The sequence below is a fragment of the Clinocottus analis genome, unplaced genomic scaffold (assembly GCF_023055335.1).
Source record: "Clinocottus analis isolate CAN_PGR_092001 unplaced genomic scaffold, fCliAna1.0.p SCAF_15, whole genome shotgun sequence".
Classification (NCBI taxonomy): Eukaryota; Metazoa; Chordata; class Actinopteri; order Perciformes; family Cottidae; genus Clinocottus; species Clinocottus analis.
The window spans coordinates 2,822,660-2,849,232 of NW_027175876.1; the positions used below are offsets into that span (position 1 = coordinate 2,822,660).

At 46.1% G+C, this 26,573-nt stretch overlaps 1 protein-coding gene across 1 annotated transcript; it reads left to right on the top strand.

Annotated features, from left to right (window-relative positions):
• The first annotated feature begins 1,496 nt into the window (after window positions 1–1,496).
• Window positions 1,497–18,850, top strand: tmem200a (transmembrane protein 200A). The gene is made up of 5 exons (XM_068576765.1): window positions 1,497–2,171; window positions 14,466–14,603; window positions 14,753–15,027; window positions 15,116–15,279; window positions 16,553–18,850. Exons 2-5 carry the CDS (start codon window positions 14,473–14,475, stop codon window positions 17,648–17,650), a joined length of 1,668 nt encoding a protein of 555 aa, XP_068432866.1. The 5' UTR covers window positions 1,497–2,171; window positions 14,466–14,472; the 3' UTR covers window positions 17,651–18,850.
• The last annotated feature ends 7,723 nt before the right edge of the window (window positions 18,851–26,573 follow it).

Below are 26,573 nucleotides of genomic sequence, written 5' to 3' on the forward strand. Positions count from 1 at the left end.
TCCTCCTCCCCCTCCCCCATTTCCTTCTCTTTCCAAAAAAAACCCCCAACCCCTTCCCTTTGTCAGTTCCATTTTCCCTTCAAATATTTAGACTCTTGTCCACAGCTGCTTACAATAAGTACAACCCAAAAAAGTCAACACATTTTTGAAATCCCAGAATCCCAAGTGGGCTTGTAAACGAAGAAACGCAACAACAATGTAAGGCTTTGTTTTTCCTCTCCTTCGTCTCCCACCCTCTCTCTCTCTCTCTCTCCCCACGTCTCCACGTCGTCACGTCTTCCCTCTGCGGCGTGTTTTCATTACGATCCAATGTGGAATGTAAATACAGAGAAACTGACTGACCGCCGCAGCGGCGGCGGATATATACGACTCCAACGGGAACCTCAGCTGCTGGTGAGGGTTACAGACGCGTTACGGATCTGAACGGCTCCACGAGAGCCAAAGAAGTGGGAACGCCGGAGGATCTCTAATGGGTATTTTTAGGGTGTGCACATGTGTGTGGCGCAGAGAGGGCGTTATAATTAGAGTCAAGGTCGCGGTTACAGGGTCAGGCGTGTCAAGGTCGGTTTCAAGGTCGAGGACCACAGCGATGTCCCAGTGACATGTGTACAAATGTGTCCGCAGCTGTCCAGCTGTACCACTCTGGAGGGAACAAATTATCTTTAGATGTCACACACGCACGCACACACACACACACACACACACACACACACACACACACACACACACACACACACACGCATATTGTTTAACACGTCTGTCTTGCATTCTCCCCACCTTGCCTCATGGTGTATTTTCATTGAATAAACTCCAGCAAGTAAATACCGGAAATGGCAAACACTCACAACATCTGCTCCCTTTTTTGTTGTTGTGCATCAGTGTGACAGAAACAGCGAAAAGTTGAACTAAACACATAGAGGGGCTCATGTGCATGTCGCTGACCCCTCTAACCTTTGTGCATCTCATGCGTCTATCTCACATGAACGCGCATGGAGTCACTCCCGCCATTATTGCAGCTGCAACACACTTTCACAAGTTGCATGTTGTTGTTGTCGCTGCAGGAATGTTGTAATTCCCGAGTTTGTGCATGTTGTTGGTATAATCAGAATGCTGCTGCTTCCACATTTTAAATCACAAGCTGATCCATGTTGTCCTTGCTGAGTTTCTCTCTCTCTCTCTCTCTCTCTCTCTCTCTCTCTCTCCTCAGAACAAGTCATCCCCTTATCGCGCTGCACATGCGAGAAAAAGCGTGGCACGGTGCCTTGTTTCCCTCCATAAACACGCACACACACAACAACCACACGAGCGCGCATGCAAACCAGTCACCCCCATCTCTCTCTCTCTCTCTCTCTCTCTCTCTCTCTCTCTCTCTCTCTCTCTCTCTCTCTCTCTCTCTCTCTCTCTCTCTCTCTCTCTCGCACACACACGCGCGCACGCGCACTCACACGCAGCGCCTCAGTGAAAGCCCCTCGCATTCCCACAAGCGCTTTGAAAGGAATTGGATGGAGCTCCCGCGTCTCTCTCTCCCGGGCGTCAAAAAAAACAAAAAAAACACGCGCAACTCGCCGGTTTGTTCCACTCAACGTTGTTCTCGAAACGCAACAACTCGCTGCGCAGGTTTTCCTCATAGAGTTGAGTCTTTAATTCCTCTTCCTTCATCGTGAAATCAAGTTTCAGGACGCGAATACCGGGAGAGACTTTTACGCGTTTACGGTCAAGACCACTCGGAGGGACTTCAACGTCAGAGGCTTTTGGAGTCTTTTCCACAACTGAAACGAGGAATATATATTTTTTTCTGCAGGGGAATTACCTTTTTTTCTCTCCCCTCCAGAGAGCATTAACGACTTTACACAGGAGGAGTGTTTTTTTATAAGGATTTTCCTCGAGTCGTAAAAAGGAGCGCCCTCATTGTCCCGAGCGCACGTTGGGAAAACGTGCTCCGCGCGACATTAAAGTCACTTTGAGAGCCCGCGAACCCGCTCGGACTGTAGCAGATCCTGCAGGGGAGCCGAGCCTCCTCCTGTCCTCTTGTGTTTCATCCCTCATGGCATTTCAGTGGAAGTAGCCTTCAAAGTGGGAGATGGCTTTTTACTTCCCCCCAGGTTACAGCCTCACCCCCCTCCATGTTTGAAGGCGCAGTGGCAGTGAAACACTCGGCTCTTTGCAAAAAGGTAAGCACCGACTTGTGTTTGACTTCTCTGACTCCTAAACAGTTCACGTTGACATCTTTACAGTCGTATATATTTTTATTTCCACCCATATTTAATGACTGTTGTGTTTAATATTGGATGAACGAGGAAGTTTAAGCACGAGCTCCAGGCAGTCTGATCTCCAGGCGGCCTTCCTTCCACGATCGATTGGGTTTTAAGCTTTAATGTGATCTAAATTATTAGAGCATAATGTATGATCACGTGTGTTCGTGTATTTATTCATGAGGGGAAGGAATATATGATCGGTTCATTGTGCCAGGGTTGATTTAAAATCCGCTATAATTAACTTCTCATTGCCTAACAGGGCATAAAGTCAATGTGCATACCTTCGAAGCGGGGTCAAAGGTCATGTTCATTGCACCGTTAGTCCTTACACAACATACCTGTATATCTTTACCCTTTCTTGGCACGTTTAAAACTATGTAGAATCTGCTTTTACACAACAATTGTTCTTATTTCAGCCTCTGATTATATGTCTGATTAAACTTTTCACCTGCTGCCCATCTGGATATGGACTTCCTGGTCGAAGAGACGGTGCATCTCAACGGCACCTTTCTGGTTCCCGAAAAGGATTTTGAATATAAATGCTTAATGTAAAATATTCTGGTTGGAAAATGCTGTCAAAATACTTGAAATTTCACCCACTCCCTCTCCCTCATTGAAGCTGACGGGACACAAGATGTCTCTTACTTTTCTTTGAAGTCCATTCTCAGAGTTTTTTTTTTCCTTTTGTGCAACGCCAGCTTCAAGTCAACACATCCCACATGTGTCATATTGAAACGTGATGGATGTCATAAATCCTGCCCGTGCACGTCGTGCGCTCAGATTCAACGCTCTGCACAGACATCGTTCTGCAGAGTGAAGTTCAAACATGAAACGAGTGAAGGAACAATAAGCAAAACCTCCATTCTCGAGTGGAGGGAGGCTCTAACAACAGAGGCGGTCTGCTGCCGGGTTTTATTGTCTTTAGTGTGATTTAAGTGTTGCTGAATTAGGAGTAACTGTCTCCTTGAGAGCTGTTTGAACAACGAGGGTGACTCACGGACACAAATGGCATCCTCTGTCGCCAAACACTACCAAACATGCAGAAATGCTTTGGAGTTTAATTTGAGAATCATGAAGTCAGGTAACATATCAGCTATAATCCTCCTTCACACATATCCAGTAACTGTATAATCCTGTTTAAATACCCCCCCGCTGGGCTTTTGCTGCTCCAGACTCCCAATGTGGAAGCTCACAACCCAACACCTGATAACGAGAGTTCATCCTGGAAACCAAAATCTGAGGAGGAAATCTGAATATGCAGGTTTATCTGATTCATGACTTCATTCCTGTTACGGCTGCACAATAAATTAACATTTTATCAAAGTCACTTGTGGCATATACTTCAATTTACATATCACAGGAGGCGCTATGTTTGTGAAGGGCACATCACATCCTAGAATACATTGTTTGGTACAAATCCTCACAAAAATATGACAACATATGTTGTTTGTTTAAAATAGAAAATATGCACGTTTTACTGTTTTGAGTCCTCGGCTTTCAGAATCCATAATCCAACTGTCGGTTGCACAAACAGGTGTCTCATAACAAGGCATTTAAACACAGAAAACATACAAAGGAAACCTCCGTAAATGCACAAACAAGTTGTGTTCAAAAGATAGATTTTCTTGCCACTCGTGAATATCATACTCGGTATCGCTAAAAGGTAGAAATTGTGGCGTGTTCATCTAGCTAACGGTTTCTACTACGCTCGCTTCAAGTCAACACCCAAGTTGTAAGTATGACTGTGAAAGCGTGGACTTTTCTGATGCCAGAAAAAACACATACATGAGGCGGCCGTATCAGCCCAAGTCAAGTGAACACAACGCAATCAACCAGAGTAAGTGAAAACACCTGCGTCTGTGCAGACTGGATTTAAAGGCGCAGTGTGTAGGATTTGGCTCCATCTAGTGGTGAGGTGGCAGATTACAACCAACTGAAACTTCTCCCGTGTGTTAAGCGAGTAGGAGAACTTTGCTTTTTAAGCCGTCGCTTAAAAAGCAAATGGCTCTTTTTCCAGAGCAAGTGTCTGGTTTGTCCCTTCTGGGCTACCGTAGAAACTTAGTGCCGACTCTGTTAAGAGGGAGGGAGGATAAAAATGATATTTTTTCTTTATTTCTTCTACCTTTACCCTTGAACGGTTACATAAATGGTTTTACTTCCAATGGATTCATATTCCTTGGCGTCTTACCTGTCTAAGGAGATCAGAAATATGCACATGAGCGTTATGGTTGAGGCGCTTCTCCTGACTCATTTAGCTGTTTGTTCCAAAGTATGATCAAAGATATGGGGCTATAGGGGTTAAGTTCATCTCTGTGTTTGAGAGACTGCAATATCAGTCAAAAATAATCAGAATTAAATGTATAAAATGGTTCAGGTTAATTCCTGTCTCCACTCAGAACGTTCTCAAGGACAGATTTAACAAAAACTGTTTATGTAAAACTAAATGTCATAACAGAGCCATAGAGAAATACAATTATTTTGGAGTCTGTGGAAAGTGAGTCTCGAGAACAATGCCAAACAAACAATGACCCCACAAAGGTCTGTGTGTGAGTGTGTATATGTGTGTGTGTGTGTGTGTGTGTGTGTGTGTGTGTATGTGTTGGGGGCTCCAGCCTCAGGATGAGTGTGGGTGACTGACTATTAATCGGGACTGTGAGGGAGACAGGGTGAGTCATTTTGTTAGAATCAACAGGGGGATTACGGTATAGTACACAGACACACACACACACACACACTTATACAAGACTACACACGCACAAACACGCACGCACACACAGGCCTGGCACGAGCATCTGATGATTCAATTCCAATTCTAATTCAACTGAGTAGAGCTGAATTCATCACAACAGGCGATGACACGACTCTGATTCAGTGTGAAGGATGCAAGACTTATAAAAAAAAAAAATAATGATGAGGAAATAAATAAAACAAGATGGCGGCGAGGGGGCAGGATTTGACACCGGAGCGCCTGCATCAGAAGATGTGCTGCCGAAAGGTCAGCAGGAAAACCCCAAAGTGACATGTTCTCCAGACAGATGACTCACCGCTGAGCCTGTAGGAGGAAAGCGATGCGCCAACACGCGCTCGCTATCCGTTTCATCTTTCGCTCGTTCTCCTTCCTCTGATTCACCTCGCTCCTGCTCAGTGACACGGATTGATGGGGAAATCGATGCAAAAATCTTCTTCTATTAAAGAACTACAGGAGGGACAGCGGCCTCAGTGGGGTTACTGCACGTATCAGGTTCACCTGGAGGTCGTATCACTCCGCCAGAGCCAAACACAAAGGCGCCTTCCACCGATGGAGAGCAACAAAACGCTTGACATTGTGAATCAACTCGGCCCTTGAGAACGTAATCGCTGTGTTCACTGTTCTCATGCTTTATCGCAAAAGCCCCTGCACAGGTGTTTTCACTTTTGCCTGATTAGACCTCCACTCATGGGCCGTGTGTGTGTGTGTGTGTGTGTGTGTGTTTGTGTGCACATGTACTCATGCTATGTTGCACTCGTTACGTTGTTATATGGTGACATCATACAACTCGTACCTCTCCAGCGTAGCTTCACGCACATTTAACTTGAGAAGAGAGCCGACGGCATGTTCTTCAAATGATCAAATTCCTACTTTGTTAATCTTTTTTAACGTCAACACTCAAGTTGGGATAACGACTGGGAGAGTTGGGATTTTTCTGATGCCACTAAAGGCAGATACATATGGTTTAGTGTCAGCTAAAGTCCATGTGAACACTATGTAATCAGCCCAAGTAACTGAAAAGACCCGTGTGTGTGTGTGTGTGTGTGTGTGTGTGTGTGCAGGTTAGGGTTTCATTTGGGGTTTTGAAGGCGAAGTGTGTATGATCTGGCAGCATCAAGTGGTGAGGGTGCAGATTGATAACAACTTCTCTTGTTTGTAAAGCGTGTGGGACGCAACAAAACCCTGTGTGACTGTGAATAGACTGGTTTAAAGTTAGTGTTTGGTTTGTCCGTTCTGGGCTTCTGTAGAAAAATAGCAGCCGGTTTTATATGTAGATGTAAAAAACTCATTCTAATGTCACAAAAACACAAAAAAAAAATCTAATTTTCAGGTGATTATACACGAAAGAGAACATAGTTATTCATATTACATTTCATTTACGCCAATTGATCCCCCTAAAAGCTACACACTGTTGCTTTAATGAAGACAAAATGCAGGTGTGCTTGTGCCCAAGTACTTTTTTTAAGTACCTGTAGCGCTACCTTTAGTTAGTTCTAGTTTGCATTTTCAGTTGGCAGCAACATGAAGCCAAGAGACTTTCACATTTCTTTCAAATAAACTTAAATAAAAACAAATTATATAAAATAAACCATATAAGAAGTTATGGACTGCCGATTAAAATATGATCCCAACCTCCTGGAGAGGAACGGGCCGATGCCAGGGTTTAAATTCAAGATGGTGGTTCCTCCCAACGTCTGGTTGCCTTTCTGGAAAAAGCAAGCCGAGCGTTACACTTCAGACTTCAGGGCTCAACAAAGTCAATTAGTGTAAAAAAAATCAACCCAAAGAGATGTGCTCCTGCTGCGAGGCTCACCGTGTTTGAATCCATTTCACGGCTTCGTATCGCGCATCACCTCGTCCCTCTGGGATGCCTTTCCTGTCACGTCCTGCCAGCTGACGCAGGAAAACTCATTTTGAAGGATATGAGTGGCCTTTCATGTGGCGGCCCATTAAAAACACAATTCAAGCGGTTTGCGTTGATCATTTTACAAAGCGTACAACACATAGCTCGACTTTCACCCATCTTTCTTTTTTTCCCGTTTCGTAGTTCAGTTTTAGCTCATGTAATGTAATCTCTTACAGAAAACCGCTTATTTTTCATCAAAGTGTACTCATCATTGTCTCGCAATGTAATCGAAAAACACTACAGTGTGTTTGTGGAAGCTGTGAAAACATCTTTTGTTCGACTGTGAGCCGCTGCGCCTGAAAGATAAAGACCTGCGAGGCACAAAAAGCAAACGTGAACAGAACTCTGTGAGAGGGATCACGTGAACTCCTTCCATTACGGCTTGGTGCTTTATGGGGGTTTTTGGAGGCTGAGAGAGGGTTATTAACTGTAACGGCTTTTCTGCCCGTTTGGTAAAGCGATTATCTACAATTACTTTTCATATGAAATGTGCACAATTTGCAGTTAATGGGCTGAAACATGCAAAACAGTATAATCCTCAAAAAAATCTCTCATTAGACACAGACGCTCTCACACCCTTTATCATAATATAATGTAACTATAATATACAGTATGTAATGTGATACTATACTACACTTTATTGTGTGTATATATATTGTACTATCGTATTTTTACACTATATATTATACTATACTGGACTATATATACTGTCCTTTACATTATGCTACACTATTTATTTGAACATGAAGTTGTCCAACTAAATAAGTTGGGTGTGTTTTAAGATTTCATTTATACAACAAGAAAAAAAATAATATAATACACTATATATGATACTATTCTGGATTATATATGGTACTATATCACATTATACTGTCCTCTACAATACTTTACACAGTATTGTGTTATATTACATTATGCTACACTGTTTATTTGAACATGAAGCTGTCCAACTAAATAAGTTGGGTGTGTTTTGAGATTTTATTTATACAACAAGAAAACATAATATAATATGAAATCAATTGTTGTAGAAAGAAATCCGTCAATTAGAAAAAAGCTCCAGTTCTTTTTTTCTCCTGCTTGAATAACGAAGTGATGAGGTGAACATGCACATGAAGTACTTAAGATTTTAAGTACTCTGGGTATTAACATGCTTGACAGTATCATTATGTCAGTATTTCAAGAACAATAAGACGCTGTACAAAGATCAGATATCGTTCACTGCGTTCGTGCCCTGACTCATGGGGCTAATCTCCATCATTCTTTGAAAAAAAAAAAAACAGAAAGTAAATTACCTTTTTTTTGTGTGTATTCTGAACATTTGCCCAAAACTCAATTTTAATCATATCGCTTTGTGGCGTTTGGAGGGCAGTCGTCCATGTTGGACTCCCGGCTGCATGGCATCGTGTATGGCAGGTGACCTTAACTGCCCAGCAGGGTTTCTGTCCCTCCATTGAAATCCGGCTCGAGGGAGAAAAAGAAAAAAAGAGCCGCCGGCACAGTGATTATTATTTTTTCTACATTTATGAGAGCGATGTGGCCCCGGCTCACCTCGCCAGAGCAGTTCATGACACAGAAACAACACATTGTTACTATAATGGGAGACATAATGGACGATAATTTTTCTCTCCCCGTTGAGCTCCATTTTAAATGGCCAGCTCATTCCTCCCTCGTTACGTCTTTTTTCTCTCTTCTATCTGCGTCCGCGCTGGACGGCTTTCTCCATGACGTGTTGGCAAACAGCTCACTGGCATGAGGTGAGTCATTTGAGACGAACCTTTTCTCAGCGTGCTTCTGGACTCAGAGCGGTCTCTGGAGTTTGTTCCACGTCGATCTAAGTAAACATCTCCTCTGCGCTCTCTCGCCCGGTACTCGTCCTCTGGATCCCGTCCTCTAGATCTCGTCCTCTAGATCTCGTCCTCTGGTTCTCGTCCTCTAGATCTCGTCCTCTAGATCTCGTCCTCTGGATCTCGTCCTCTGGATCTCGTCCTCTAGATCTCGTCCTCTGGATCTCGTCCTCTAGATCTCGTCCTCTAGATCTCGTCCTCCAGTTCTCGTCCTCTAGATCTCGTCCTTTGGTTTTCGTCCTTTTGATCTCGTCCTCTGGATCTCATCCTCTGGTTCTCGTCCTCTGGATCTCGTCCTCTGGTTCTCGTCCTTTAGATCTCGTCTTCTGGATCTCGTCCTCTGGTTCTCGTCCTTTAGATCTCGTCCTCTGGATCTCGTCCTCTGGATCTAGTCCTTTGGATCTCGTCCTCTGGATCTCGTCCTTTGGATCTCGTCCTCTGGTTCTCGTCTTCTGGTTCTCGTCTTCTGGTCCTGATATCTCTCATCTTCTGCTATTTCCTGTTGTCGTTCTATCACGCCGGTCCTGTTCTCTTGCCTCTTCCACACTCTCCATCTCCAAAGACTTTTCCAGCAGGCCAAGTAGACAAACTAGTCATCGAGCTTCCTCATAAAAGATCTCTAACTCATGACTTACAAGATGCACTTAGACAATAACAGCGGGAAACCTCGTTATTCTACGTTAACCAAACAGAAAATGTGGTTGCGGAACATTGTGCTTTTGCTTCTGTTTCCAGTTTGAAGTGGACATTTGAATGCAAGTGTTTTACTTTTGTTATTATTAGTTTTACTTGTACTTCTTTGCCTAACAATGCCAACATTCCCAGTGAGTGAAAGCGTGAAAAATAAAGCAAGACAGCGGTTACTTGGGGCGCCCAAATCACTAAATTTGGCCTTGAAAAACACGTGGGGGTTGCTCGTGGTAAGAAATATGGGTGAAATACCGTTATTATAAGTCAGTATCAAGTCTTAAAGTGGGGAAATTCACCCCGGGGTTAAAAGCCGGCTACGTCCATCATCAGTGACTTGAACTTCATACACATCTCATGCATACAGGCATGAATTTAAATTGAGATAAACGACTTCGTAAAGCACTCAGTGACTCTTTTTCCCCAGGAAACTTTGACATGCGGACAGACGGATGGGTATCGAACCGCCATCCTCGTGGTCAAAAGACAACTCCGCTGAGCGACACTGGAGAACCCTGAAGCTCCGCCCCTTTCCCAAGACAGAGAGTAGCTCGCTCTGAGCTTGTTTATTCAAAGTTTATCCATATTTAACAAGTCGTTTGTCCAATTTTCCGATCAGCTGAGCGAGGTCTCGAGATCTGAGGGATTCCTCGCTTTATTGTCAGACATGTGGAGAGTCGTAAAGCTTCAGCACCAATTGTATAAAACGAGATGTAATTAACACCCGAAGGTGACGCTAAAGCGTAAACGAGTGCTAAAAAATGCAGACTTTCATGCCAAACCCTCTGCTTCTCTCGCCCTCTCTCTCTCTCTCTGAATCCCCGGCGACTCCCGTTCACCGCCTCCTCTCCTCATCCCCGCCGCCTTCACTCCTACTTTCAGCATCCTTCGCTCGTCTTCCTCCTTTCCTTCCTCTCTCAATCGCGCGTCTTTCAAAGTGATGGAGCGGTGGAGGGAACTCACACAAGCCGGCGACATGACGGCTTGTTTTCTCTGGCCGGGAAATCAAAATGTGAATCAAGACCACACATGAGAGATGCACCTTTTCTTTTTTTTGTTCAAAGGATTTTCGGCGTTATTAAGACGTCTCTGTCATTCCTGCACAGCTGGCAGTTGCTATAGAAACGTGTCACCTAGCAGCAGCAGCAGCAGCAGCAGCGCATGTAGTTGCTATAGGGACAAAGCGTCACGTGGCGTCTCCTATAGATGATGTCACAGAGGAAGTGCGAGAGGGGAAATCTCTGCTCTGCAAGACGCGTTTGAAAGATGAAACTCGTGTTCAGATTATCCGTTTGTAGATGTTTAACTGTAACAGAATAAATCTCCTTGAGGGGCTGAGCTATGGCAAACTATTTCCATATTTTTTTGGCCTCGCTGTGAGTATGCACAAATAAACAGCAGGAGCAATTTAGTCATTAGTCTGGTGAACGCAGGCAGGCTAATTCAGGATTAAATAAGCACGACAGGGAACTGCTTATTAAGGTAGCTTGGTGGTAAATGGAGCATTATTTATAAGTTGTATGCGACAGGAGGCGGAAAACATTAATATTCGCACTGTGTGCGTATGATCGCCGTGTGATTAATTCACCCAATCGAGATGCGATTGTTGTTGCAGAAAATAGAGCGAATGTCTTCCCACTCAAACGTAACTCACCCAACGGTTTCTTTTATAGCAAACAACAAAAAAAACCAGAGGTTCCCACGCACAGCGTGAGCGCAGACCCACTGACGGGGCGGTAGGTGTTGCACACGGCTACTGAATATTAACTCCTGCTTTCACGCGGCCGCCGCCGCCGCCGCCGCCGCCCGTGTCCAACGCGTTCTCCCAGAAGGCCTCGTTGTTGCGTCGAAGCCCGAGTGGTTTTCCCGCTTGCTGCCGGTTCGCTTGTTTCTCACAGACGCACTTGTTTTTCAGCCTCGGTCCCGTCGCCACCGGAAGGAAAAGCACTCTCTTTCATATCGTCGGGCTCTTTCTCCAATCCGCCCCGTCGACCCCTTTCTCCCCCCACCCCCCCCCCCTCCTAACTTCTCTGGCTGAAAATAGTTTTATTTTTCTCATCATTGTTCCACAGTGTTCAGCTTTTTGCGTACAGGCTTTTCATTTTGCGGTCATGACTCAGTGTTGCCCCCACCCCACCGCACTGATGGAGATAAGTGCTTCCACATCCTCCTCCCCCACTCTTCCTTTCTACATCTTCTCGTCCTGCATTTCTGTGATATTTTCCCGTGTCTCCTTTTCCTCCTTCTTTCCTTTCCCTGCACTCCCATCCGTCCTTTTCTCATCTTTCAATAAACTGAGGAAATCTCTCTCCCCCCCTGCTCTTGAGACACTGTGTGGGTTCCTATTCGACACACACCAAGGAGCGAAAGGAGAGATTCAAGGAGAGAGAGAGAGAGAGAGAGAGAGAGAGAGAGAGAGAGAGAGAGAGAGAGAGAGAGAAGCTGGTTGTGTTGGTCCTTGTGTGATTCACCATCTGTGGTGAAGCACTCGTAGTATACCAATAGGATGATTGACATGGAAAATACATTAAGAAGGAGAACGAGAGGGGAGGAGGAGAGAACGTCTGGTTTTCCTGTGCGACTCCCTCCTGAATACCGAAAGCTTCGTCTGATTCTGAATGTCGAAGCGGATTTTTTTCTTCTTCGTTGCTTTAAGATTCGTCAAGACGGGAGAGAGAAAGACAAAAGTGACCGAATTATTAAAGGAAATCAAAATTAGAGACAGATTAAAAATAGAACTGAGGGGGAGGAGAAAGAGAAACAGAGAGAGAGAGAGAGAGAGAGAGAGAGCAGATCAGCTGGGGTGGAAGAAAAAGGAAGTAAAGGAGGGAAACAATTATTCAGGGTCACAACCAGAACACATTAGCACTGAGGGTAAGAATAGAAGAGAGAGAAAGAGATATTTACAGATAGCGTGTTTCTTGGAGGAAGAACGAGAGACGGGAAGAGATGTGGAAGCGAAGGAAGAGGAGAGGAATCAAGAAACGGACAGACGAAGGTCACGAGTGTGTTCTTGTTGCTCGATCGGTTGCAGCGTTCACGCCGGTGACCAAATAAACACCTTAAGAAGCACTTTGCTGCTGCCACCGGGCCCTTAATAAGCTTCTTTTTGCCATTTAAACACAAAATGAAACGCTCTGAGGGTTTCTCAGTCAAAACAACAAACCAAAGACTGAGCTGTTGTTTTTTTAGACGCAGCGTGGGGTCATGGGAGATGCTGTTTTCACCGCCTTTGCCTTCTTTGCAGTCGGCTTGTCCCCCCCGATAGGATTCCTGTAGTGTTTATTGTTCAGAAAGTTTATTTACCGGAAGCCGATTTATCCGCAGAGGTCTCTCCTCTTTTGCCCCTAAAACAAACAGATTCATGATTTTAAAAGTGGCAAAAAGTTTGTTTCTCGGGTTACTTAAAAATCCAGGCGTTCCCCGACGAAGCCCTGCAGACGGTTAAATACAAAGATAACGACCGAGATCTAAAAAGTGTGAGGTTGACGTGCGGCTGAGAGGCTGAATTTGATATTCAGAGCGAGACTCCAACGCTGAACAACTATTTGCAATGGAAAGATGAAGTAGATTAATCACAACTTTATTCATTCGAGGCACAAAAGCTCCTTTTCATCATCAGGTTGTTTTTTTCTTCTCCATCTTGAAAAGTTCTTTTTGGCAAAACTTAAATGAAACAATTGAATCGCAATCGAAGAAATAACAAAACAAAGACCGGCTGACAAAGGATTTGCAACCCCCCCCCCCCCCTCCCTCCCTTCGATACTGTTCATACTCGGACGTCAGGATGTTGAATGTGATGGAGGAATGACGTTAAAAGCTTTGACATTAACACACCAGGAGTTTTTTCCATGTGGAGGCGGTGCTGAAGCAGCGGCGCTGAGGACGTCCACTCACAGGTGACCCGACCGCACGGCGCCCGACATCACAACTGCTGGGGCGGCGGAGAGAGGGAGGGGGGGGAGGGGGGGGTCACGTGTGTGGGCGACGCGCATAGTTTCATGTTTCAGTGACAACAAAAGGCCCTCAACAAAAACAAGTCAATTCATCTGCAGCCATGAAGTAACTTGAGAGGAAATGCGTGGGATTGCCGTTTACCTCTGTTATTTAACATCCAATCATAGTCCGTTTAATCCTCTTGGTGCTAAACGGGACAATGCTAATGTCCATGTGAGCCCAGATTAACAGGCATCTAAAGGCAAATGAAGGCTCCTGGAATGAGCGTGTGTTTGTTTTAAACCCTGTTTCCTGTAAAGACTATTAATAGACATCTGAGCAGCTGGTGAGCGGAGAGACCGTGATTCATGTGAATATTATGTCATAATTGCCGCCCTGTATTTCCAATTTTATATCTGCCACACCAAATAATGACAACGACGCCAAGGAAATAATACATGTAAATGACGGATTTTAATTCAGACGCATGACAACTATCCAAGATGTGTGTGTGTGTGTGTGTGTGTGTGTGTGTTTTCCTTCTGTCTTTACACATCTCATCGTCTTGTTTCCTGAGTCTGACACTGGAGGAATGCAGGAAACAAACAATTCTGCAGAGTTAAATGTGCGCGCAGTGTGCGATGTTGTCCTGAGGGCCAACAAGAAAAACATCAGCGGTACACAAAAGAGATCGTACTGGGTGTGTGTGTGTGTGTGTGTGTGTGTGCTTCCATCTGTATCACTGCTGAAACTGTAAACGGCATTTCTGGAAACTGAAAGTCTGACACGCTTTCAAAAGTCTCCGCCTGAACGTGCGGTGAAAAGAAGACACAATCGAGCGGTTGTGAGAGACGCTCTATCTCACAACTACATTCAGAGCATCTGGGAGACTTTAGCGATGCTGAATTAGAGGCGTCCGTCCCTTGACCTCGTTGTTAAATGTGGTTGCTGGTCATATTTTTAATCGTGTGAAAGTATCTGCCTCTTTATCAAATGGTTGTTTACCTTTTTTTTTTTTTTGGTCTGACATGCAAACGTCTACACACACACACTCTTTGCTGATTTGATTTCCGCTCGTGTCCCTGCAGGTTCAGGATGACTGCGGCAGCAGGTGTGCTGACCGGCTTGGCCAAGCTCAAACGCCAAGACTCCGCCCGCTCCGGCCCGCACCGGTCCTCACTGGCAGCGGCGGGCCTGGGAAACCCCGCCCCCGAAGCCGCCCCGAGGTGATCGTCTTCTCTTCATGAAATTCAAAACAACCTCCACGAGGACGTGTCTATCACTACTTTGGGCAACAGGAAACTTGTAGAAGTTTATTTTCTGTCTGTAATGACGTCACTAAATACGCGCCTCCATGTCCCTTTTTTTCATTTAGAAAGCGGAAACGACGCACCGACGTCGTGGTGGTGCGCGGGAGGCTCCGCCTCTACTCCGCCTCCGGGTTTTTCCTCCTCTTGGGATTGGTGGTCTTGGCGGCGGGGATCGGCATGGCCACGCTGGGTTACTGGCCGCACGGCGAGGCCGCGACCTCGGCCCGATCGCCGGCCGGAGGAAGACATGAAACGTCCGGGGGAAACGGAGCCGAGATGGCCGCCGCCGCCGCCGCCGCCGAGGACGTGGCGAACTCCAGCGCGAGTCGCGGCGTGCGAGGTGAGCGGACGGAGGGAATGAAAGGTTGAAGTTGGTTTATAAGTGGGAAAAAAAAATAGCTCACGGCCTCCACGTGCTCTGCGTGCAGGTGCGCCCTCCAGGCAGACAGGTGGCGCTCTGACGCGGTTCCTGGAACAGCATCGTCACTCTGAGAGGATGAAGATGTTCGGGCCCTTCACCATGGGCATCGGGATTTTCATCTTCATCTGCGCCAACGCCATTCTTCATGAAAACAGAGACCGGGAAACTAAGGTGGGCACACACACACACACACACACACACACACACACGCACACACACGTCTATCTGCCACCAGAGAAATTAAACACTGGACTTCGAGGGTCTTACATGTGAGCCAATAAGCTGAAAACGGGAAATACAAACAGATGATATCGCCTCGCGAGCTCTGAAACACAGATCTGTGCAGGACTCGGTTCTTCAAAAAGTTACAAAGGACCATTTCAAACCTCTTTTTTAATTCCAAAAACACAAAACATGAGTCAACAGAAAATGCAGTTAATATTCCTCCCCAAGTCCGATTTCTCATTTCACTTCTTCTTCCTCCGCCGTCTACAAAGCGAGGGGCATGCACAGTGCCGTCATCCATATTCATCATCTCCACGTAACTAACATGCAAATCATATTCCTGCCAGACTCGCTCCGTCCCTGCAGTTTGCCTCTGATCACATTTTCTCTGCTCTTATTCCCTCTCTCTCTTCCTTGATTTGATTTGTCCTCTCCTCCTTCCCTTCCCCCCTTTCCTGGTAATTCATGTGAGACATGTACTCCAAGGTCACCCGCAACAAACACACTGCAACTCCAGAATATGTTAGAAGGGATTATTATTATTATTATTATTATTATTATCATTATTATTATTATTATCATTATTATTATTATTATTATTATTATTATTATTATTATTATTATTATTATTATTATATTATATAATCTATAATTATATTATATATATAGTATATTATATATATAATATAATAATATAACACATAATAATAATAATAATAATATATAATACATATAAATAAATAGTAATAATATAAAATATAATAAAAAATATATTTATAATACATATACATACTATTATAAATAATAATATATAATAATAATATTATATATTATTACTATATTATAGGTGGTGTATAATATACACCACCTTCTTTTAAATAACAAAAAACTAACAATAATTATTTTTTTTTTAAAAACATATCCACTACAAAATCATGAGCATAAATATGAATTCAGTCTGACTTTTAAATATGAGCCTGTTTTCTGCTCCAGTGCCCGTTTGACGACTTATCCTATGATGATTTTTATTCTTCTTGGGCAAATATTCACTTTGTGATGACGCTTGCAGGTTTGATTTAACACATTCAACATCATAATGAACATATTTTGTGACTATAATGTGTCTGGACACGTGGAGACACGACTGTTTTCTATCTTATACGAGCTGATAAGATCGGTCCTGCCGCTACTAAGAACACATCTCTCCTCTCCGCACCAGATCATCCACATGCGAGACATGTACTCCACCGTCATCGACATCCACCGCCTCCGGCAGCGCGAGCAGAAGCAGCAGCATCACCGCGACAGCGCCTACGCCAGAGAAGTCGGGGATCGCTTGGCCGGCGGCAACTCCCTGCTGGCGTTCTCCCCCTCGCGGGCCGGAGGGGAAGGGTCCGCCGAGGAGGAGGAGGTGCTGCTGGGGGACGAGGAGTTCCTCCGACACGGGACGCCGGCCCGGTTGGACTGCGGCTTCGCGGGGCTGCTGGCGCCCCTCTACAAGGACCGCCCCTTCCGGCTGGGCCGCTCCGACTCGGCGCGCCGCCAGTGGTCGGTGGACGGCGACGGCGAGAAGGGAGGGCACCACGCGCGCTCCATCGTCTCCTCCTCCATCTCCGCGTTCACCCTCCCCGTCATCAAACTCAACAACTGCGTCATCGACGAGCCGGAGATGGAGGCGATCACCGAGGAGGAGCGGGGAGGGGAGCGGCGCGACGGCGAGCGCTCGCGGCCTCCGAGCTCCATGGAGTCCCTGGTGGTCCCCGTGGCGTCCGTCGCCAAGGCCTCCAAACCGCCGGGCCTGCACCGGAGCAACTCCGCCTCCTCTTCCTCCCACTGCTCCTCCGTCTCCTCCTACTCCCTCTCCCCGGCCGCCTCCTCTACCTCGGGCTGCTGGCTGTCCCCCGGAGCGGCGAGGAGCGACTTCGGCTCCAACTCCTCCCTGCACATGCTCGGCAGCCACTCGAAATCCCTGGACCTGGAGCGCGGTTCCGGCGCGCTCAGCGTGCACCCGGAGCAGCGCAAGCACCCGAGCTGGCCCCGCCTGGACCGTAGCAACAGCAGCCGCAGTAACAGTGGCCTCCGGGGCGGCGGCGGCGGCGGCGGCGGCGGCGGCAGCAAAGGCTACTCGCGGCTGGAGGACAGGGAGGAGCAAGGGGAGCGGCCGTCGGACACGGCGGCGGCGGCGGCGGCGAGGCGCGAATACAGCAGGCGGGAGAAGCTGCTGATGATCTCGAGGTCGCACAACAATCTGAGTTTCGAGCACGACGAGTTTCGAAGCAGCGCGCTGAAGAGGGGCAGCTCCGAGACTCGATTCTGAAGACGCCGAACTGAAGGTGGGAGGCGGCGCCGTCCCCGTTGTGTAAATTGCCCTCCGGACTGTACGAGTGTACAGCGCGAGCACAAACTCAAGGTTTTCAAAGACTCTTTTTTTTTTTTTTTGGGAGCGGGCGAGAAGGAGAGTAGTCAGTTAATGGAGCGTCTCGCACAGTCGGAGGTTCAAGGCTCCTTTCAGCTCAGAGATGAAAGCTGTGTCTGACCCTGACCTGTGACCTCTGCGGAGGGAGCTACAGGGATACATACAAATAAATCACACTACAACACGAGTCTACTTTTCACAGGGTCGCGAGTCCTTTTTGAAAATTGCTTTCCTCACAAGCGTCGCAAGGTTTCGTTCCGGCAGCTGCCGGTGAAATCAAGGACAGCCTGGAAGCGCTTTGAGCGAGTTTCTTCATCATCGCGCGGCAGCGACACAAAAGGCACTTTTTTTTTTTTCTTTTTTCATAACAAGGTCCTGGTACAACCTGAGAAATGACCAGTTTAATATTTTTCAAAAATGAGGATCGGAGTCGGTAAAGGTAACGTGAAGGATATTTGTCTGGGTGGCACCTTTGAATATGGTCGTATGGTTGGACTGAAAATGATTATTTTCAACAGATCTAGCGGTCGAAACAGATATGAAAACTAAACTTACCAAAATCAGCTTATATATAAAAAAAAATGTTTATAATAGCCTGATATAAACATATATATAGGACACTGCAGTGAGGAGGCTCTAAAGTCCAAATAACATCGATATTAGTGGTAAAGTATTTGTTTTAAAGGCGGTTTATGTCTGTTTGATCCTCTGATCGTATCAAATATGAAGCAACAAAACCACTGACGATGACGTCGGTACGCTGTGACGCGGGTATAAGTTAAATCAAGACGCTGCAGACTGCAAAGTACAACCACAGAGTCCGTGTTGCCCTGCAGGCACAATGCGCTGCAATATTGAGGACTACAGGAAGAGGTTTCATGTTTATGACCCTGCAAAAAGCATCGCAAGATAACTTTTTATGAGAACATGTCCTGAATAACTTCATATTTTACACAGTGGTTTCTCTCTATCTCCCTAAAAGACATTTACCGATGTGGTAAAAGCGATGAAACGTCAACACCACGCGTGTGTTGAACCAAACGGAGTGCAGGAATCCCACCAGAGAGCTTCACTCACTCGATCCCAGCAGACTACGACTCAATGTCCAAATAAATTGTATTTTTCCCTGAAAGGTGTTTTGTCCTGAGTGTGTTTAACCAACGCGGAGACGTACGCAGGGATTCACACACGGGAGCTCCTCTCAGGGGTCAACGGGAGGTAACGGCACCTCCTGTGTGTGTATATATACACACACACACACACACACACACACACAGTCTGACCTCACACATAACACATCCCAAACACATGATTAATTCCTCCTTCCTCCCTCCTCTCTTAGTCCCCTGCATGCAAAATAATACTAATAAAAGGCCTGGATGAATCATTGTCAATTACCGTATGCTCCGCAGCTGTGTGTGTGTGTGTGTGTGTGTGTGCGTGTGTGAACAACACACGCAGACTTATGCACGCAAGAAGCAAAATGTTTTATCCGCATGAAAGCATGAATACATATTCCTCCTCCAATGCAAATATAGCCTTTGCAGAAAGTCACACATCCAGCGCGCTTGAGAAGCAGGAGGCTGCTGGTGGTGACGCTGTCTGCTGCTCGGTATCTGAGGGCGCACATGACAATGCTAACTCCTTGTGAAGGCAGGAAACATATTTAGGCAGCGGAGACGGATGATGTCGCTTCCAGTCCACATTAACCGAGTAAACTCGAATGTCCTCGACCCTGCCGGGGCTTTCCTTCCCCCGTCTCTGTTTTTGAGATTTGGGGTTGATATTGTTTGCCTTTCGGCGTGTGAGCGTGGTCATTTATAACGATGGAGCAGCTGATTGCCGGGAAACATTTGGCTGAAAAAGTAGTAGCCCTCAAAGCCCCGACAGACATCACAGTTCTGATCAAGCGCAAGTTTGTTTTTTTTCCACTGAATGTTGCATCGTAGTCCTGTAGCCACGGCACAAAAGCGCCAGGACTTCCTGTAATTACATTCTGGTCGCTAACGCCGCTCTCGTCAAAGACAGATGGCTGAGTAATGAAAGCTATTGGATCGAAACGTTCCCAATCATGTACTGTGTGTGCGCGGCGATGAATCCAGAGATCCTGAAACTCGAGAGCGTCGTCTCCGTGATCCTCGGCGCTTTGGCAGGTGGCGCATCCTCATCTCGGTTTCCTCTCAGAGCGGGGCCACACGAAAACGCTCCCCATCATCTGGGTACTGGTTTGATCGCGAGCCGATGTGTTACGGAGCGACAGCTCGCGCCTTTCGCACCTCCCCGGCGGTGTCACACACACTTCAGCTCGCTCGGGGACTGCGAGTCCGCTCTGGAGAGACTCGCAGTCTTGCAATGTTCTGCGAAAAAAAAATGACATGAAAAGCTCAAAACCTTCACGTGTCCTGTTGATGTACTCAGGCAGAGGCCCCCCGACATGTTGCACGAGATATTACGGTTCACCCCGAGGGGAACGTGGATACCTGGAACAAATTGCTTGGAAATCCATGCAACAGTTTTCTAAAGATGTCACGCAAAAACCACAAATGTCAACCTCATCGTGCCTTGAGGGAGCTTAAACGCCTGTAAGCGAAAATTGCGCGTCAACTAAGCAGATGTTGGGATATTATAGTTGAGCCGACGAATGAAATAACCGGTGAAAACCTTGATGTGTTGGTGGTACTGGAGTAAAGGTTCGTGAATCACCAGAGGGAGTAAGATCCATCCTCAGGGGCAGCGTGGATATCTGCACCAAACTCCTGTCAACCAACCTGGCGTCGCCATCCCTCAGAGGGGTTCTGCTAGCTTGGCTAGCATATTTGTGTGCAATTTGTAGAGATGTGTGTCTTCCGTCGGGACGGATGAGCTCCTGGAGGCCAAAGACGGAGTGTGGTAAGTATCCGGTGGGGGATGGAGTCACAAACTGTTGATCGTCTGTGTGTTTAGAAGGGTTTAAGTCAATATGAGAAATATAGACAACAACCTTATCCTCACACTCACAAAGCACGACTTATCCAACGTGTGCTTATGTCACCAAAAGCTCTTTCCTTTGCTGTTCCAGACACCTGCTTTTTGAGTCAGAGAGAGAGAGAGAGAGAGAGAGAGAGAGAGAGAGGGAGGCCTCTCACACTTCACAGAGCGGCAGTCTGGATTCATCCGAATGAGAACCGGAGGCTGAACGGCGAAAGCTGCCACGGACAAAGAAACTCGGTCTGAAATTCAATATTCCAAAGACTGTAGTGAGCGGCATGGTGGCTCGCACACCGATGGAAACGTCCAGCTCGATCACATATTTATGTCCGCATCGATCGGAAAAAGGGTGATTTTTGAAGACCTCCGGGCGGGGAGGGCGGGGGGGGCACAGGTGAGCTCAAGCAGATGAAGAGGATTGACTTCTCATTCGTTCTGAGGAGTTTCTTTTCTGCTTTTGTGGAAAAAACAGGGACGACATCATTTGCACGTGTGTGTGTGTGTGTGTGTGTGTGTGTGTGTCCTTGTGCTTTGTAACGCTGGCAGCTACGTGGTCAGTTAGCTGATTAATTCGCTAATAAACAGAGTAATTACGTTGGCACATCTGGAGGGTGAATTGAATGGTTTGCAGATTAGCAGGGGAAAATGGCCGCCGGCAGAGAGCGGAAACCACGTCGGCAGCAGCTGCTGCCGCGGATAATGGCGGCGCGTTGCGGGTTCGGAACGATACAGCGCTGAATTAGTAACGCAAGTGAGTCATCCCGACGGTAACATATTGGTTTCTAGAGCGATGAGTGCTCTATTATTCATACATTCAGATAAGAAAAGGACGAAAGGAAGAGTCAATGTATATTTTATCACAACTTTTTTTTTTTACTATCCAGAATGTTGAGAGTTCAAATCCCTTTCCGGCTGCTTCAGTCCGCTGTCTTTACGTCACGTTGACCCCTCCACTACACTGAATCCTGAGTAATTAAGCAGAAAACTGAGTCTCCCTGCAGTGTGTGTCACCGGAGGAGCCTCGTGTAGAGAGTGTGTGTGTCTGTGCAGAGATCTGTGTGTGTTTGTGCACTTGCCATGAGGCAGCATGGAGGGGGGGGGGGGAGGGCAGCCTGGTTGCCATAGCAGCCCAAGATGTGCTCTGGACCCTTGCTTGAGGAGTAAACTCACTCACGCACACATGTAGACACGCTTTAACGGAGGTTTCAAAAACAACCCCGAGCTGCAACAGCCCGGCACTGAGAAAAAACCCCCCACAAAAAAAACATCGAAACAGTTGAAAATGGAGCCGTAGTCCTGCTGGAGTTCATCTAATTGGCTGCTCTCCCACATAGATAACGGAGAGGTCAGGTGAGGTCAGCAAGATTTATCTGATGCACTTGACCTGGATTTGTCCAGTCATCGTAAAAAAAAAAAAAAAACGATGAGGAGCGCTGGATGAAAAGAGGCCACTCGCCCCACGCTGGCTCCACTGAGTCGTCCGTCTCGAGGGGAATCGACCTGAAAACGCCGCGGCAGTAAAGAAGGAGGCAGTAATGTAAAGATAGTACGTAGCAGACTCTGCGCCTGCAGCCTCTGTCCGCTGGCGGTGTGCAACGTGCTCTCAGTGATGCGAGCGTCGCTCAATGAGCTTGTTGCTCAAGTGCTTAAGCCGGCTTTGACCTTCTCATCTTCATCTGGGAGGCTTTGGCGTCTCAGCTCCTCACATCGCTTCGTACAACAGTGAGAGACAATTAGAGCCACTTTCCAACAGAGTTATGGGATTCATCAAGACGCCAGAAAACGTGGAGGTTTCTGAAGAGCCATTGTGAAGCTTTAAGTGTGTGGCTCTCGCCAAAATGAATATAATTTATATATATATATATTCTTGAGGTGCATGCTCAATGTTTCTTGGAAAACTGGAGAATAAGGTGGAGATGTTTAAGACATATTTTAATTTGTCAAAGTAAATCATAATTACCGGCTAAAAAAATACAAAATATTACGCCATTTAAAACATTTCCACTGTTTTTTCATAACCTTTCAGTCCCAAAAATGACTGAAAATAGAGAAGGAAGTACTTCTTACCTATCCCCTCGATGTGTATTGTGTTGTCTTCATCTGAAAGTAACACACTCATCAAGAAACTGCCTCGTTTCATTCGTTTTAATCAACAGCATCGCTTCATGTTACAAAACAGGAAAATCTCGTTGTGCAAGAAAAGCAAAACTTTTATCGATATCAGATGCTGGAACTTAAAAAAACACACACATCCGTGTTTAATCTCATGAGTAAAAATCATCAAAGCGGATATCTTCCTTGCATCAGGGCTCAATATGTGCGACCGTGCCGCTGGAGTGAGGTGGAGACCGCCGACTGTTTGATAGTCATTACTTTTACAGCCGGAGCATCAAACTAATTTGACGACATAAGGATGTCTAAACACGCTGCTTCAGAGAAAAAAAAACACCCAGCGATGCTCATTAGACACAGTGCCAGCACCAGGTGCGTCACCGGCTTCATCTGCTCCATATTCCTTTCTAAATAAAGTCTCCCGTCTTTCTCTTCCTCCACCCATCAGCTTCCTTTCCTTCTTGTGGTCCCTTCTTGCTTTCCCCACGCTCTGTCATCACCTTCCTCATCCCGTCGCCTCTCCTCCTCTCTATTATTTCCTGTGTGTCGGTCTCTTCCCCTTATTCTGGGTTCCTCTCTTCTCACCCGGCTGCACATGGCTGATCTCCCTCCTCCTTTCCTTCCAGTATCCTCCTTTGTAAGGACATGACAGTGGAAACCAGCAGAGAGCCGCCCCGACGTGAACTAGGAGGTCGACCGCGTTAATATTTCACGCGCTCCTCATCAGTGCCGAGAGAGCTGCTAATGAGAGGACAACACTGCCAAGAGCGATACCTTATTTATGTTCACCTTTGTGCTATCTTTTGTCTCCGTTTTGGAAAATGACATCATCAATGAAACCATAGAGCCCGTTTACACTTGGTCTTAACAGATTTGCACGTGGATATCGTATCTGGAAAATAAAAAATGGCCGTTGAAGTGGGTGTTATTTAGAGGATCTTGTCGGGTGCTTTCGGTTGAATCGTTTGAGCTCGTGTGAACGTGAAAGCAAACCAACCAACCAGAGGGCTTTACGTTAAGCGGATAAGTGATTTCAGACACTGAGCGACTCATAAATGCATCTGCTGATCGTTGAAATGCGTTCAGGAAGCGATATTACAACATGTGTGCACATCAGCAACCTTCCTGGTTAAGAGGTCAAAAGCTGTTAAAACTGCGACGCTCGCCTCCGGGCACTTTGTCGGTTCAGTGCAGTGACCTCTGGGTAATAAGCCCCGAACCGCTGAGCAAGGCGCCTCGATGTTCACACCCGTCATGTGAGCGTGTAAAGGGCCTTTTGTACAGTAACCTGAGCTCCACGGAGAATCAGTGGAGTGTTACACTCACACCAGGAAGGAAGGAGGGGGGAGAAGGAAGGGAAAGGAAGGAAGGAAGACAGGAAGAAAGGAGAGGAAAGGAAGGAAGGAATGAAGGCCGGAAAGGGAAAAGCATGGAAGTTGGATAGAAGGAATAAAGGAAAGAAGGAAGGAAAACATGAAGGAAGGAAGGACACATACACACACACAGCTGATGTTATAGTCTGAAGACGTTTGGTCTCTGTCCTCATTAATAAACTACAGCGCATGCATGGATGAGCTAATCTCTCTTTCTCTCTCTCTCTCTCTCTCTCTCTCTCTCTCTCTCTCTCTCTCTCTGTTTGTGTGTAAAAATTAGTTAAAAATAAAACGTCCGTGTGTGTACTTAGTGTTTGGTAATTCTTTGCCTGCTTGTGTGTCTTCATTGTGTCCTAATCGATGTGTGTACTAACTATAATAAACACACACACACACACACACACACGTGAATATGGACTTGCGTGTGTGCCGAAGGATGAGCCAATGTATCTCTATTATGTACAACTACAAGTGTGTGTGTGTGTGTGTGTGTGTGTGTGTGTGTGTGTGTGTGTGTGCGCGCGTGTGTGTGTGTGTGCGTGTGTGTGTGTTAAAAGTTTAAACGCCCCCTCCTGTATTTCCTGTCTCTGCAGACATCATCTGCCTACTCGACCAATCAGGAGGAAGCATCCCACATCCCTCCTAACGAGCCAATTAAGTTAGTGCTGCTGAAAGGAACGACCTCAGGCCACAAACACCCCCTCCTCCTCCTCCTCTTCCTCCTCCTTCTCCTCCTCTCTCTCTCTCTCTTTAATTGTTATTCCCTCTCTCTATCGTCTTCCCATCTTTTGGCTCCCATTTGTGTTTCTTCCCGCCTCCCTCTGGCCTTCATCCTTTTGTCTGTCTCTGATCACTCGTCTCTCTCCGTCTCACCATACATTTCTCTCTTTTCCTTTCTGCCATGTGTCCTTTATCCTCTCTGGCTTTCACCAGCTTAATGGGGCTCGGCAGTCATCTATCTCTTTATGGAGCTGTATTATACTGTAGATCGGCAATGAAAGACACAAACTGCCGCATTAAATGATATTATATGACTGAAGTAAAAGGACAAGTTGATCACAATTGATTTGTTCCAGCTTTAAAGCTACTTTAATCAATATTCTGATATTTAATGACAGATCAAATGATCACGTCTAATGTGAAAGGAATCGTTTGTTATGATGAACACACTGTGAAATAGCTTGAATATAATTGAAAGTTCATGCGATTTTGCATTTAATGCGACTTTATTATTCTTTTTGGAAGACAATATCACATTTTGACACAACTCTTCAGACTAGGTTTCTAGTGGAAACATTGTGTGAGCAACAACAGCGCAAGTTAGTGTATATCTGTCTTTTTCATCTCCATTGTATAGCAACCTCTATACACACACGATGTGTCACACTCAGTTAGGTTGACAGAATTGTTTGTGTGAGAAACATCGAGCGTCATAGTGTTCACCAACAGCCGTGCAAAGAGCCGGTAAACATCCAGTAATGCCACCATGAGGGCGAGAAACACTTTCATAATGGGGGAGATTAGAGGATAACGGGTAAGATGTTTTCCACCCAACAGGTGGGGAACAAATCCCCGAACAACATCTCTCAACAGAAAAGCCGAACAAACAACTCACACACTGAAGCAGATGGACCGCAGTAGAAGACCAAGCCAGAGAAGCGAAGAAGAAGAAGAAGAAGATAATGAGACAACAACAAACACGCGGGCATCACAATGCTGGTTTCTGTTCTCACATGCTGAAAGTGGGTTGAGAAATTGGCATAACTATCACGAATCCGTGAGTCCACAATGACTTGTGTAAACAGAACAAGCTGCCGGAGACGGCGATTCGGTGGAAAATGGGTTTTTTTACTGACGCATAATGGGAATGACAGAATAATTATGAAGCCAAAGCGTAACATAGGATTGTTTCAGAAGTGAAGGAACATTACAGTGACTTCAACAGTGTCCTTCAGTAGTTAAATGTCAACCGAACACTTTAAGGGGAGGAACAAGGACGCCATCTTTGAAACGTGTGCCACCTGAATCTGCAAAAACTGAACCATGCTTTCAAGTCGACACGGAGGATATGATGCTTAGTTTTATGTGTAAATGAAAGCTTTCGTAAAGCGTCTTATTTAATGACAAACAACAATGACAAACAACGTTCAGCGGATCGCCAGTAAAACGTCTGTAGCTCGTTCTCGTCGGCCTGGATTTCAGTGGGAGGAAATCTGATTTTGGCCACTAGGTATTCAGCTCAAAGGCTGTGCTCCAGATCTGAGGAGAGCCACTATACACCGAATATATATTTAAACAGGACTGGTCTTGAAGCCTCAGGGGGGAATCCCAGAGGCTGCGCTGCTCCTCAGAAAAATGCTCTCTATTCAACG